We start from the raw sequence: 13,434 nt of genomic DNA, 5'->3' as shown, positions 1-13,434 counted from the left end.
CCATGGAAAATCTGGTTTGACTCGGTCTTTCATGAATTTTATTTTGGATGTCCACTAACAATCTCTTGGAAGGGATGGGAGACAGGAGAGAGTTTTCTGAATCCAAAATATATTCCAATACTCATGCTATGACAGTAAAACAGTGGGTGTTTGAAATATCTTTATTAACGAAGAACTCAATTTCTTAATTACTAAGCATTTCACCTTTTATATCTGTTCTCAAGTCTATGAGCACAAATTTGGATCCAAGCAGATGCTGGGGTGCTAATAAGCTGAGCACTGTCACTTTATTGCAGAGAACACTTGCTGTGATCAAATCCGGGAATAAATCCTAAATTTTTTTAAGATGGGAGGTAGTTCATAGGACAGGTGCCCCACAAAAGATTCCTTTTGATTTCCTACTCTCGACACTTGCACACTGTTTCACAGGTAAGCTGACACTGAAGTACCACATGGACTAACATTTGTAGTCCTCACCAAAAATTGCCTGATACAGAAACGTGGCTCTGCTCTCCAAACTGTATTTCAGAGCACTGTTTTTAACAAAGATCTGGCACAGATGAGGGACACCAACTCACGGCATAGGAGCTCTGCTCATTCTGTGTGAACCCACGCTTGCCAGAGGTCTCCCTGATTTTATTGGCAGTGCTGTGATCACGGGCACCAGTGAAATGTGCATACGGATAAGGTATCTCAAAGATCTTCAGTTTTCTGCAGCTCCTGTGCAGTAGTGTGTTACTCACGCTAGTAGTAAGTTCACATTCCCTGTCTGCAGAGCTGCTTGTCCTGCTTTGAAGGTTCCCTTTCGCCATCTGATTCGAAGTTTTGGTCACAGGAGAAATTTTCTTTTCCCTGGAGAAACAATCCAAACTTTTTTGTGTGGTTTTATTTTCCTCCTCTAGGTTATTTGAAGATGTACTGACTGCAGTGATGACTTGCTCTCATATCTTTTCTGCCTTTAAGAGGGACCTGATCGTGTTCAGATCTCAGCGTGACAGAACACGTGTGTTGTGTTATATTGCAGTGCTGGCTGCTCTGCTGCAATTTCTTATATATGTGGCATAGCCACAGGACAAGTACCCAGACCTTATGTCCTATCACCTTATTTAGATACTGCTGGAAACTGTTGTTTCCTCTCTCTGGGGGATGGTTTGGCAAAACACTGTCTTGGTCCTTGTGACATCTCTCTTCACCTTCTGCTTTGTTGCTGGTAGCTTGCCCAGTGCAAAACAATCTGGAGATTTCCTTGAATTGCCGTACCTTTTTCAACAGGCGCCTGTCATTTTATTGTATGGAAAAAGCCTACCTTCTCGGGTCTTATTTTGACAGTCTGAGGGCTTGTAGCTTCTGCTACCATGCAGAGAACAATTTAAATATCAATTTCCTAAAACTCAGTTAAGAAAAAAATACTACATCTTTTGCTCACATATTCAGTCACTATATGACTGATATGTTTGTATCAAGAGGAAGCAGTCAATTTACACAGATAGTGCAGGATCAGAAATAGCAGCCTGTGATCTATTCACTACAGCCTTCAAACACATTGGAGGAGTTGTTTCAATGCGGTGGTGGTGTTGGTGGCACACAGAGAGGAATTGTGAGCTGCGTGTTGTCACTCTAAGAAACATCTTTGGTTACGAGTGGTTCTCAAAGTTGGCCTCCTTTTGTCTTGAACTATGAACAAAACATATTTTATAATGGAAGAGCTTTCAAAGAACATCAGTGAGTTTGAGGTAAGATTTATGACATCAAGAGGCAGCTTTCATTTTCTAGATGAAATAAATCTTTCAAGTTATTCTAGATAAATGGCAACAGTTGGGTTTTTGTTATTGTTGTTTCTTCTTTTTAAAATTTATTTTTTTTAGGATCAACAGCTCTGGATTCTCCCTAAAACACAAAGATAGGGACTGTCTCTGCTCCGAAGAGTTTTACAGTTGAGTTCCTTGATGCTGTAACTGAGTCATGTTTTTCACACTCTCTACAGAGAATTCCTTCATTCACTAAGAATGAAACTTTCCCTGGGTATAAACTTACCCACTGAGGCAACTTAAGAGATTCAGGACCTACAACAGCAAGTGAAGGGTTGACAGGTGGTGGTGGGAAATCCAGGGGAGGTGGTTTCTTTGTTAAATGTGTATACATTATGGGACAAGTCATATAATGCGTTATGCTCAACATCAATAATTAAATGTACATTATTACATCTTCCGCTGTTTATGTTCTTTAGACCTGCCTCAAAGTATTAAATATTTAGGCTGTTTGCTGAAAAGTAAATATTTGGAATGGATTTCTTTAGTCATCTCATTTTACTCAAACTTGACATTAAAAACATTTGTAATAGGGAAAAAACATGAAGAAATGGTTATGCTTATGCCAAAATTGTGTTTTCAGACATGTCTTTTCAAGTAAGCATTATACAAAGGCTGCAACTTCTCTCTGGTGTATAATTTTTGTATAATAAACAAACTGAACACTAGAATTTTAAGACAGGAAAATAATTTCATATTTGAATTAATGCTTTTCTTTTTCCTAGCATCTTTGCCATCACCTCAATCTGTAAAATCCAAAGAACCTTTTTTCTGTCAAAGCTAAACCTGAAGAAAAGCTTGTTTGCCATAAAGCTTGCCTGTTTTTCCCATTGTATCAGTTGATCTAATGAAAGATGTTACCTCTTCTCAATAAACTTTGCAAAACTAAACACATAATCCACAACAAAGGGAAGACAGACCTGGCAATAGTCAGCTCAGTTATAGCTCATCAACATAGTTACAAACCACACCCTGTCCTTTTACCCCTAATAAACAGAGTAATATTGTTGACTTTAATTTTATTGCTTGAATAAGGAATGAAAGCCAAGTCATAAATGATTTTGTTAGCATTTCTTTTACACAGTGCATTCCCAGGAACTTTTATTTGTTTACAACAGCAGAATTGGAAGCAAACAGGGATGTCTATTGGCTGGAGCATGGAACTTGTGAACATTAGTAACTTACATAGTTTGTTTATTTAGCTTGAGTGGGAATTTAAATGTTAAAGACTATGACAGCAACTGCAGCCTGAGGAAGCCTTACCAACACACACTGCTTACTCCCCGTGGGACTGAAGTGGCGGCAGTCCACTTACCTTCTAGGAAGGTGGTCGTGGTACTGTAGGATAGGCTTGCTGTTTGTGTGCAGGAAAAAGGAATAACCAAAAAGAGGAAATTCACCCTACTGCTAGAATCATAGTGTTAACATGGTTAATGTTACTGCTGTTGGAAGCTTGTGTCTCTGAGCTACCATGTAGTAGCAGAACAAATACATACTGCCGTGCACTGCAGAGAAAAGCCAAGGCTCATGTAGACGGTGTCGTGCAGCAGCACTGGCACGTGGCTACGTGGGATCCATGCAACAGCCTGTTCTCAGTGCGGTGGTGTCAGCTACGAGCAATTAGAGATCATCACAACTGGCTGCTTGAGTGACTCCAGTAAGGGAAGCACAGTCAGTGAATGCTTTTTTTTTTAGTTTGGCTGGCCAGAGGAAGTTTTTGGAGGCAAAGAATACAACTGTACTTTATACTTTGCCAGGATGTTGTAGAAGTATTCCTATGCCGGCAGCACACTTCTTTGTAGATTTGGCCTTTCTGCATGCTCTGTGCTGGGCACACCATCGCGGGGCAGTGAAGGTGTGGTTTCAAGGTGTAGCTAAAGGGATCTAACGCAGGTTCCCCTTGTGAGAGCAGGTCCTGAGCTCTCCCCATCTCCAGCTCAAGCATTCCTGAGCTTTCCCTCCCTTACATCCGCCAGGGAATCAACGCCCAAACAAAAATACCCCTCACCTACCCACCACAAACGTGGTTAGGGGAGGTCTAAATAGTAACCACCACTCAGGACAACGTGAGTGCAGAGGCAGAAGACAGAAGGGCCTGGGGTGGGCACGGTTAGTCGGGTGGCTGCGTCAGGGCCCTTTCTGAGGCACCGCACCTGTACGTCCCCGCGTGTCCGTGCCCGAGCACTGCAGTTCACTGAAGGCATCTTCTCCGAGTCTTGCAGCAGGGTGCGAGGGGTGACACACCTCCCCCCCCCCCGCGAAGGCTGTGTGAGCACCCACGCCCGCGCGCCTCCCCTGACGCGGGGTTTGCCGTGCCCACACACGCTGGCACAGACCTCATAGTTCCACGCGCGTTTCTCAGCCGCCCGGCTGCGGTGCGGCTGCCGTACGTGCTGCTCCGCGCACGCCGCCCCGCCCGCCTCTCCCCGCGCTCCCGGCGCCCGGCCCGCGGGCGGACCAACGGCGGCGGGGCCGGGCATGGAGCGGCTGCGGGTGGAGGCGACGGCCCTGGAGGAGTACGCGGACTACCGGCGGTGAGGGGAGGGCCTCGCCCGCCATCGCTGGGGAGGGGAGAGGGGCGGCGCCATGAGGGTCGCTGGGGCGGCGGCCGCACGCCTTCAGCCCGGCCGTGGGGTCCGGCGGCGGCTGGCGACCTGCTCTAACCCTGCGCTGCCGCCGGGCCCGGGGCGGTTTCCGCTCCCCTGCGACCTGCCCGCCGCCCAGGGTTTCCCCTGAGGAGATCCTCGCCCCCCGGCGCCGCTCCGGTCGCCTCTCGCCTTCTTGAAGCCGCCTCTTGGGGGTCTGCGGCGGCTTCGTTGTGCCACATTACCCACCCCCCACCCCCTGCCGCCATTTATCGGCGAAATCGGAAGCGCCGTGACTAACGCCGTGGAGGTGGCTCCCCGCGGGGAAGAGGCAGGCCGTGGGGACAGGAGCCCTCCGTGCCTCGCCGGTGTGAAGGCGTGTTGTAAGCGTTGAGTGTCGGCAAGTGAAGTAACGCGTCGTTTCTCAGGTCCGGGCCTGCCTGGCAGCGCGTCTGTGCGATGTGGTGTGAGAGGGTAATCTGCCCACGGAAACGCGGGCTTTCGGGCACCCTCCGTTCAGTTCTGCAGCGTATAAACGCGTGCTCTCGAAGAGTTGATGCTGAGCAAAAATAAACACGAACTCAGTCGTCACGCTGAAATGTCTTACTTTAGATTACGAAAACCTTGGGTAAAACATCGGAGGTAGTAGGCACAGTGGTATTCCTTACACAGGTAGGTAGGCGCTGATTCAGTGGGTGTCAGCTGCATTGACACACAAATGACAGGCATATGTTGACCCATTGTTGTGGTGCTGTACAGTACTGGCAATGGACACATCCACAGAATATTTGACAACCGTTCAGCGTGTTTTAGCACACCCAGCAAGTAATAAATATTTACAGACATTAATAAACTAACCTTCAGCATAGTTAAGTGCTGCAGTTAAGTCTAAATTGTATTTTACAGATTTTACTCACTGCCTTCAATTGTGTCCATAAATATAGGACTTGGATGCTGCTCTGGAGTTCCAGCTGTTTGGTGACTTTGAATTTGAACCTAGGGGTAGCTTAAACAAATAGGCCTGTCCCAGGGTGTGGGATGCAGCTACTATCAACTTTATCTACAGAAACTAGCATAGTCATCTTGCAAAGTAGAAGACAACTTGAATGCTTTATTTGTTACTTTGATGGCAGTGTGGTTACCTACTTGTAATTGAATAATGTTACTTAGATTAGACTAAGATTAGATAACCTGACACAAGTCTGCAGTACAGTTAGGTGTAGGTGGGTGAAGCGACTTGCCAGAGGTCATTCAAGAGGCAGAGCTGGCTGGTTACACAACTCTTGATGCCTGTTGCTTTTTCTGCTGTATGAAAAGGAGCTTGGTAGTTTGCTTTATTTATTTTTTCCTTCTCTCTTACAATCCTGGCTTTCAGAATTATTTTCAAAGAGCATTATTCACAAAATTTCTCTAAAATTCAGCTATAGCTCTGTTAAATGTATATCACTGGAACAGTATTATGAAAGATAAGATTTTTTTTCATTTACAGCAAAAGTGTTCTTACCTATTATTTGAAAAAATATCTTGAGATATCTACTTTTATTGTCTTTTTTTTTTTTATGACATGCTTACAGCATTGTAGGTGATGATGATGGAGGAAAGCTCTTTACCCCTGAGGAATATGAAGAGTACAAAAAAAAAGTATTACCAATTCGGTTACAGAACAGGTTGTATGTAAGCTGGAGATCACCAACTGGCATGGACTGTAAGCTTGTGGGACCAGAAACGCTGTGCTTTTGTACTCACTGGTAGGAATCTTTCCATTTTTTCAAGCTGTTGTATTTTTTAAATCAGGAAAATGTAAAATGTTTCCAGATACATTACAGTACAGTATAGGCAAGTTAATTTAAGGTCTAAGGGTTGAGAAAATTAGGTTTTGAATCATAAGAACTGTTTTTTAATCTAAATCTCAATACATTTTTTGAGACTAAAATGAGTTTGTAGTTTTCAATAAATTCAATTTCAATAGATTCATCTTTAAGGCATGAGTTATTGTGGATCAGATTGATTCTGATAGTGCTGTAAAAATGAAACAAGGATTTGTGATCTTTATGTAATGAATGATGTAAAAGCACCTGATAGAATGCATTTAACTGAAAGGTAACAACAGTAATTAATATAAAGATACTTGAAAACAGAACTTATAAATTAGAAGCCTTTCAGTTGGTTTTCTGATGAATCCTAACAAAGTTATAAAAGTTATTATTTTTACCTGTTTTAGGTATAAACAACACAAAACAGACTATGAAGTGATTCCCGAAAACCGTCCTATTTGTGTGCCTTGCAGAGTGAGCCATTGTCCGTGCCGGTCCTATCACTATGTCCCTCTAAATGGCACGCAGCCCATCCGTTGTAGATGCAAACACTTTGCTGATCAGCACACCGCATCACCTGGATTTTCATGTAACTCTTGTAAGTTACTGACAAACTTGCAGCGTTCTTTGCTGGGAAACTTAACAGGAGCAGCATGTTAGGGATCTGTATTCTGCCCAGATACAGATGCGCTTGTTGCTGATGTGTATTTTGAACCTTGCAGAAGGATGGGAAATGGGAAGACATCGCCTTTTGTACAGGAGGGTTTAGAACAACATCCTTAGCTTCCCCAAGTTGTGTGGAGGAGTGAAGTTTGTGAATGATTTGGTTGGGTACATACGGAGACAGCCACCTAAAGTGAGGCAGTATGAAAGCACCCTGTTTGCAGTTTGTCATTTCCACTGCTGCATGCATGTGACTTTTCTACTTGAACTTGGTGGTTTGAGAGAGAGAAGTGTTGATCTCTGTTCTTCTAATGCCTGGTTGAATATAATGTTAATGTATTTTTATATAGTCTCTCAACTCAATAGGAAGTAGCGCTCTGGTCCCAAATAGTGCTATTGTTAGCACTCTAACAAAGCAGTTCTCAAACATACAGCTTGTGGGTCCAGAAATGCAAATGGGAATGGAGTTTCAAGCAAAAGGTTTGAGAAGGCATTAAGAGGAAGCTTTTTGCTTCAGTTGTTTGAGGTTATTGTAATGAAACAGCAATAATTATTAACCATAAAAACTAAATAATGCATAAAGATCTTTTAGTTTGAAACCTCAAATTACGTAAGCTGAAGATTTTTTTGTTAGAGTTCTGTACTGTTAGTAAATTTCTTTCATGAAGTCTGTTGAAAAATCATAAACAGCTTTTGCTGGATGAGAATCATATCCCACAGAATAAATCATTAAATATTTATATGGCAGCCTTTCAGGAATTTGCTCGAAGTAATCTAAAAGTCTTAAATGTGCAATTGGATGATTCAGACCGAATCCTTCGAACACAAATGTTTTTAATAATCATTAATAATTTTTTTTTTCTAGTGTTTCTCAAAAATACCTGACACTTCTGAGGGCTTCAAAGATTACACTGAGAAGTGCCAAGACTTGCTTCTGTTTTGGACTTCCATTGTTTTAACTTACTCGTATTAGTCTAGCCCAGTGCTGTATAGATCTAACGTGATAGATAAATTAGATATGTACTGTCTTTATAATTGAAAAAATATTGCTGTTCCACTTTATATATTGTATATACTTTACTCTGTAACCAAACACAGAGTAAGAGCTCTATTACTGAGGACTGCCCAAAATTACGTGAAAAACCCTTAAACGTTTCCACGATCCTTGATCATATTATACAAGACTTAAAAAAAATCTTTCTTGGTGCTCTGCAAAATGAACTGTAACTGGGAGTTGGAAGCAGGGTAATTTGTATAATGAAATATTTGCAAAATCAGTTCCTCAATTTCTTGTTTGCATCATTGCTGCAGCAAGGCTTTGATGACAGTCTTAGCTGTAGCTAGGGCAGATATGTCACTTCACTCTGTGTTTCTGAATGTCCCATGTCATTTCTATAATTATTTTAGTTACATCCTGTGCCTATGTAAACTTTAAAAAAGCCCTGAAAGTCATTGTAATGGTACTCTTACATAGAACCTATTTTGCTGTTGCCACAGCCTCTGTTTACTACACAGATAATTTTGCTAATTTTAAAAGACATTTAAATCGTGATTTGTGTCGTAAATTGCAATTTGAAGTTTTCTGGCCATGCAACATTGACATTTGCTGACACTTTGGAGATGATACTGCCAAAATGCTGGCAAGTTGTCTTCTTTACCCAGTGACAGAATTTTTTCTCTTTTTATTTTTTGTGAGGGGAGGGATAGAGAAGGGTGTTACTAATGGCAATGGACACAAGTTGCAATGCAGGAAATCCCATTAGATACTAGGACAGAAATATCTGCTCCAAGGGAAGAGCAGCATTGGTTCAGGCTGCTCAGAGAGGTGGAATTTCCATCCTCGGAGGTGCTCAAAATGTGACTGAATGAAACCCTGAGACTGGACGACCCCTATGATCTAAACCCCATGTTCCTCCTTTCTGCTGTTTTATACAGCATTTCCATATCATGATGAAAAGAGGCTGTAAAAGGTTTCAGCGAAGATAGCTGATTACTTTGCCCCAAATCACGTACATGCTTCCAGATAGAAAACATAGCTGGATGCTTTGGCAGTGAAGGAACTCTAGTTTTTGACAAGATCTGTTTAGGGAAACACCGTTTCATCTGCAATGAAGTATAAATGCCATTATCGTCTCACTCATTACACTTGTTTGTTTGTTAATTAGGTTCCAAATGTTCAGGCTTTCATAGCTGCTTTACCTGTGCATGTGGCCAGCCAACATACGCTCATGAAACAGTCGTGGAAACGAAACAAGAACGCTTAGACCAAGGAAAGCCTGTGGGGCAGGATGTTCCTTATGCTGCTATGGGTGGACTGACAGGTTTTAGTTCCCTAGCAGAAGGCTACATGAGGCTCGATGACAGTGGAATAGGTAAGTGCAGCTGACCTGAGATGAAATTTTAATTTTCCAGCTAAGTAGTTTTGAAAAGTAGTAATTCAACGTAGGCTTTCAAAGTTTGAAGGCAAACTGGATCAATAGGAGTAGGAGTTAAGACAGATTTGTTCTTTTTTCGCAGCAGTCCTTAGATGTAAAGAGACTGCTCTCACATCTTGTCCAACTTCCTGTAATGAATTGATAAAAAATTTCTTTATCAATAATTCTGGTGTTTAGCCCAGTAACTTCTGGTTGAAGTGAAGCATATCTTTTAGAAAAAACTCTGTAACTTCTGTTTTTCTGTTAATACTTCCATGTTATATTTACATTAATCCTTTATCTATTAATCCTAATACGACCCAGGTATTTCTTGGTTACACAGTTACAGCGTTTTTTTCCCAAACTCAAAGGTTAATAGCTGTTCAGCATAAAAAAAAAAAAAAAGAGGTCATTTGTAGAACTTTTTTTTTGACAGGCATGTTGATACCTCTTGATACCTCTGCTTCTCTGTGTTTTTGTGTCATTTAGTAATGGACACATGTTATCCTGAAATACTGTTTTATTTATTATTGCCATGTACTCATTACTTCTTTTTTAAATTCTAGTCTGGTTTTCTGGATTTGTCTGAAGTTTAGAAACTATAGCATAGCTGTAGTAATTAGAAGTCTTTTTTGCTTTTGTAAACTCGAGTTTATGGAGTCTGCACTGAATGTTGTCAATATTAATCTGCAGCCTTGTTTTGACCCCCATCATGTATGTTTTTAATATATCTCATGAAGTTAATTTTTCTTTTCATTCAATTTATTTTCTAACAGGGGCTCCTTCTGCTGAACTTTTAGAATCCCCTGTTACCAGCACGGATCATCCATTTCTAAAAGCATTTCAGGGACCTTCTAGTTCTGCTCAAACCATCTCACAGATAGCAGGTGCTATATTAGTAGGATAATACTGTTTTAAAAAAGTAAGATAAAATTAATTGGTTTTATTTATGAGTGAAGGATGCTTAGGGCTAAAATCAAAGATTAAATGAGTATTGAAGCTGTGTTATGTGAAAAGTTAGTGCAACATTCATGTACTTGAAGTGCTTAGAATAACTGTTTTGTTACTGCTTGTTATTTTTGGTTATGATGTGCTTTTTAATTTTAATGTTCTTTCTTCTAGCATTTGGTATCTTTCCCATTAATGGTGTTACTTACTCATTGGATCAGTTTTTTAACTTTTTAATTCCTACTAGAAGCTCATCATATCTGAATGGATCATACATATTTAGCACAATCCTGTGAAACTGCCTTCTGCCAGAAAGTCTTTTCTGCATGGAATTATGGATTGGTTATGTTTATTTTATGTCCCTTATTTAGTATAAGAATTTAGCAATTAATATAACTGTTGAACTCCTCCAAGACTATTTATAATACCTGCTAGCCTAGACTACAGGTTACTCTTTGGTCCCAGTTGCTGGGGTTTGTTACTTGCCTATAAAGATGAGTTCTCATTTTAAATGTGTTTTGCCAAATATAAATCATAACTAATGGAATAGCAAGTATAATTAATGAAAAAAGGGGTTTTGGGGGGGTTTTTTGTTTTGTTTTGTTTTTTTTTTCTTCAGGTGGTTCCAGTGCCCCAAGGCAAGTTTCTCATGGAAAGCATTCAGAAGATGATGACATGGCTTACTTTGAAAAACGTTATCAAGAACGGGCAAGTTACTACATTTATTACTTAATTGAAATATATTTTCACAAGAGGATGTCTAAAACAGATAAATATATGATTTAAATGGCATTACATAATTTGTTCTCTTACTGAGAAAACACTAGCTTCTTAAAATAAAGTTGTAAATACAATTAGGAGCTATTGCAGGATTTCAGAGGTCAGTCATGTCTGGGATGGTATTTACCTTAACTGGGCAGATTTTCTTTGCGGTAACTCTCCATTACAGAAAAAATATTTTGCTTTGCGACAAAAAGAAACAAGAAAGCAGACTCACAGAAAGTCCCCTGTGACATTTAGGAATGTGTGTTTGCTTCCTCATTTATAAAACTTTATGGTATTCTTTTCCTCGTGAATGTCTGTGTAGTTGGGCTAAATCTAGTGCATCTTTCTTAGATGATCTGAATTACTCCCTTAGAGGTGCCTCCTCCGCCCCACTGACTGTATCGTAAATTTAAATGCCCTGCGGTGTAGGTTACTTAGATGCTTAAATATTTATTCTTTCCCCACATTAACTCCTTAGCTCCACCATCTCTGTTGGAAGTATGTCTTGACTGTTTATGATTTCTTTTGTAAGGCAGTGTTGCAGAATTAACTTTTTAAATCTTAACTGCTGTTATGCTTGCTGCTTGCAACAAGGTGTTTGTTAATAACAAATTTGTTCTAGCTTTGTGAAATTTTAAATAATTTTCTTTAGTTTGGAAATCATCACAAAATATGGTAAGATGTTACAAATATAGTATAAATTTGTATGAGAAAACATGTTACTGTCAAATCCAAATTGCTACGTTCCCCCCCCCCCCCCCCCCCCCCCCCCCCCCCCCCCCCCCCCAAGATTTTCTTTCCTTTGCAAAAGATAGTAGGAATTTTGGATACGAACCTCGAGCCTCCAAATATGAAAAAAAATTATTTAAAATGAGTTCCTGTGTAGACCAACAACAGGATTCCTTATCAGCGAGTTCGTTTTAGACATCCAAATCAGGACTGGGGGCCCTTGCTTCCTTCTGACACTATTTTAAGGGGGGCGGGGGGAAGCACATTAAAAATAATATTATTTTTTTCCTTGCATTTTTGATAGCAACATGATATCTTATGTTAGATGAGATGCAGAAGTCCATGCATCTCTTTTATATAATTGCTCTAAATAGAATTGCATTCACTAATTTAACAATACTTGAGAGCAACTGTTCTAAAAACAACACATAGATTTGTTTGGATACTACGAAATGGCAGAGTTAAACATATGTGTGTTGGTAAATGTTACTAGGCTATAAGGGCCTACTGTGTAGAAAAATCTTATGAGAGAAAGACATGACCTTAAGGGTCAGTGAGGAGACACTGAGATGGAGGTTTAGCATCTACCTTGACAACAAACTTCTGATGTGATTTCATGCAAGCTGGTTAGTCTAACTGCGTCTGTTACATATCTGTAATAAAACTTCTTTGCCTTTCATTGACATAAAGATAAAACCGTGAGCATTTGTGGGGCACTTTGGCTTGAGGGATACATAAATACCTAGATTGCCATTATCAGAGATAAAGGCAGCCCTGGTTTGAATAGGGAAGGAGCTGCAGAGCTTTGGAAATGCTCCTTTGTCCTACGATGCAAAAGTAAGCAGTGCTAGGTTGGGCTAATAATGATCTGTAGCGCTCTCCATTGCATATATTGCTCTGGTAAATTTATGGCTGGATGTAGAGATTTAATATTGTATTACTAGCTGACTTGCAAATTAATGCTTGAACCACTGTTGGTGTCTTTCTTTGTTACAGCTGAAAAAGGAGAAGGCTACTAAACAGAAAGAGAAAAGTCCAGGGCCGTCAAAGAAGCCATGAGATTAATAAAGAAATATTTATTATATTGTCCAAAAAGTGCATTTGTTGCCCAGTGTGCATTAAGCCAATTCTAACACACGCAGGAGAGACAGTGCTTTTCTTCAGGCCTGGGTGCTCAGTGGATTTCCACAAATCAAGCACACCTAGTGCTGTTTTTTTTGTCATACATAAATGTTACGAGGTAGTACACTCCCAGTTATAATGATTGGTTTCGATTTCTTCATCTAGTATGCAGACTAGAACGCATGCTCAGTTCTTGTCTCTGCCTTTATCTTTTGAGTAGTGGTGTAACTTGGGTAGGGGGCTCACGGGTTGGTGGTCGCAAACCCCGCTGTCGGAATTACCTTTCCCCTAGTTTCTCAGTACTTTTGGCAATTCCAAGTGGTTCTTCAGGCTCTGCTGGTAGACTAACAATTTATCACTAACAATTTATCAGTGATGCTTCTACCTCTTGACAATCACTTCTTCATTAGTGCATTGTTTGGCTAAACATTAACACAGGTGTAGGACTATACAATAGTTGTCCATAGCAGTACCTAGCAACTATCTGTAACATCCTTATCTATGGAAAACTATCTGTAACATCCTCAACTATGGAAAACCAGAGAGTCATGATTAAATTTGATGAAAGATATCAGTTCCCTCCTTT

At 40.6% G+C, this 13,434-nt stretch overlaps 1 protein-coding gene across 5 annotated transcripts; it reads left to right on the top strand.

Annotated features, from left to right (window-relative positions):
- Nucleotides 1–4,106: 4,106 nt before the first annotated feature.
- FAM221A (family with sequence similarity 221 member A) lies at nucleotides 4,107–13,081 on the top strand. Of its 5 annotated transcripts, none has more exons than XM_075745997.1 (7): nucleotides 4,107–4,324; nucleotides 5,968–6,141; nucleotides 6,615–6,805; nucleotides 9,036–9,242; nucleotides 10,061–10,171; nucleotides 10,852–10,940; nucleotides 12,723–13,077. In XM_075745997.1, the coding sequence occupies exons 1-7, from the start codon at nucleotides 4,287–4,289 to the stop codon at nucleotides 12,783–12,785; spliced, it is 873 nt and encodes a 290-aa protein (XP_075602112.1). In that variant the 5' UTR covers nucleotides 4,107–4,286; the 3' UTR covers nucleotides 12,786–13,077. The 5 variants fall into 5 exon arrangements, with proteins under 5 accessions (XP_075602112.1, XP_075602113.1, XP_075602111.1 ...); XM_075745996.1 differs by having other exon boundaries at nucleotides 4,108–4,342; nucleotides 12,723–13,075; XM_075746001.1 differs by lacking the exon at nucleotides 4,107–4,324 and adding an exon at nucleotides 4,437–4,821 and having other exon boundaries at nucleotides 5,968–6,034; nucleotides 12,723–13,081.
- The last annotated feature ends 353 nt before the right edge of the window (nucleotides 13,082–13,434 follow it).

This window comes from Balearica regulorum, chromosome 2 (assembly GCF_011004875.1).
Source record: "Balearica regulorum gibbericeps isolate bBalReg1 chromosome 2, bBalReg1.pri, whole genome shotgun sequence".
Lineage (NCBI taxonomy): Eukaryota > Metazoa > Chordata > Aves > Gruiformes > Gruidae > Balearica > Balearica regulorum.
The sequence above is the reverse complement of the archived record's forward strand: the minus strand, read 5'-3'. Positions and strand labels throughout refer to the sequence as shown.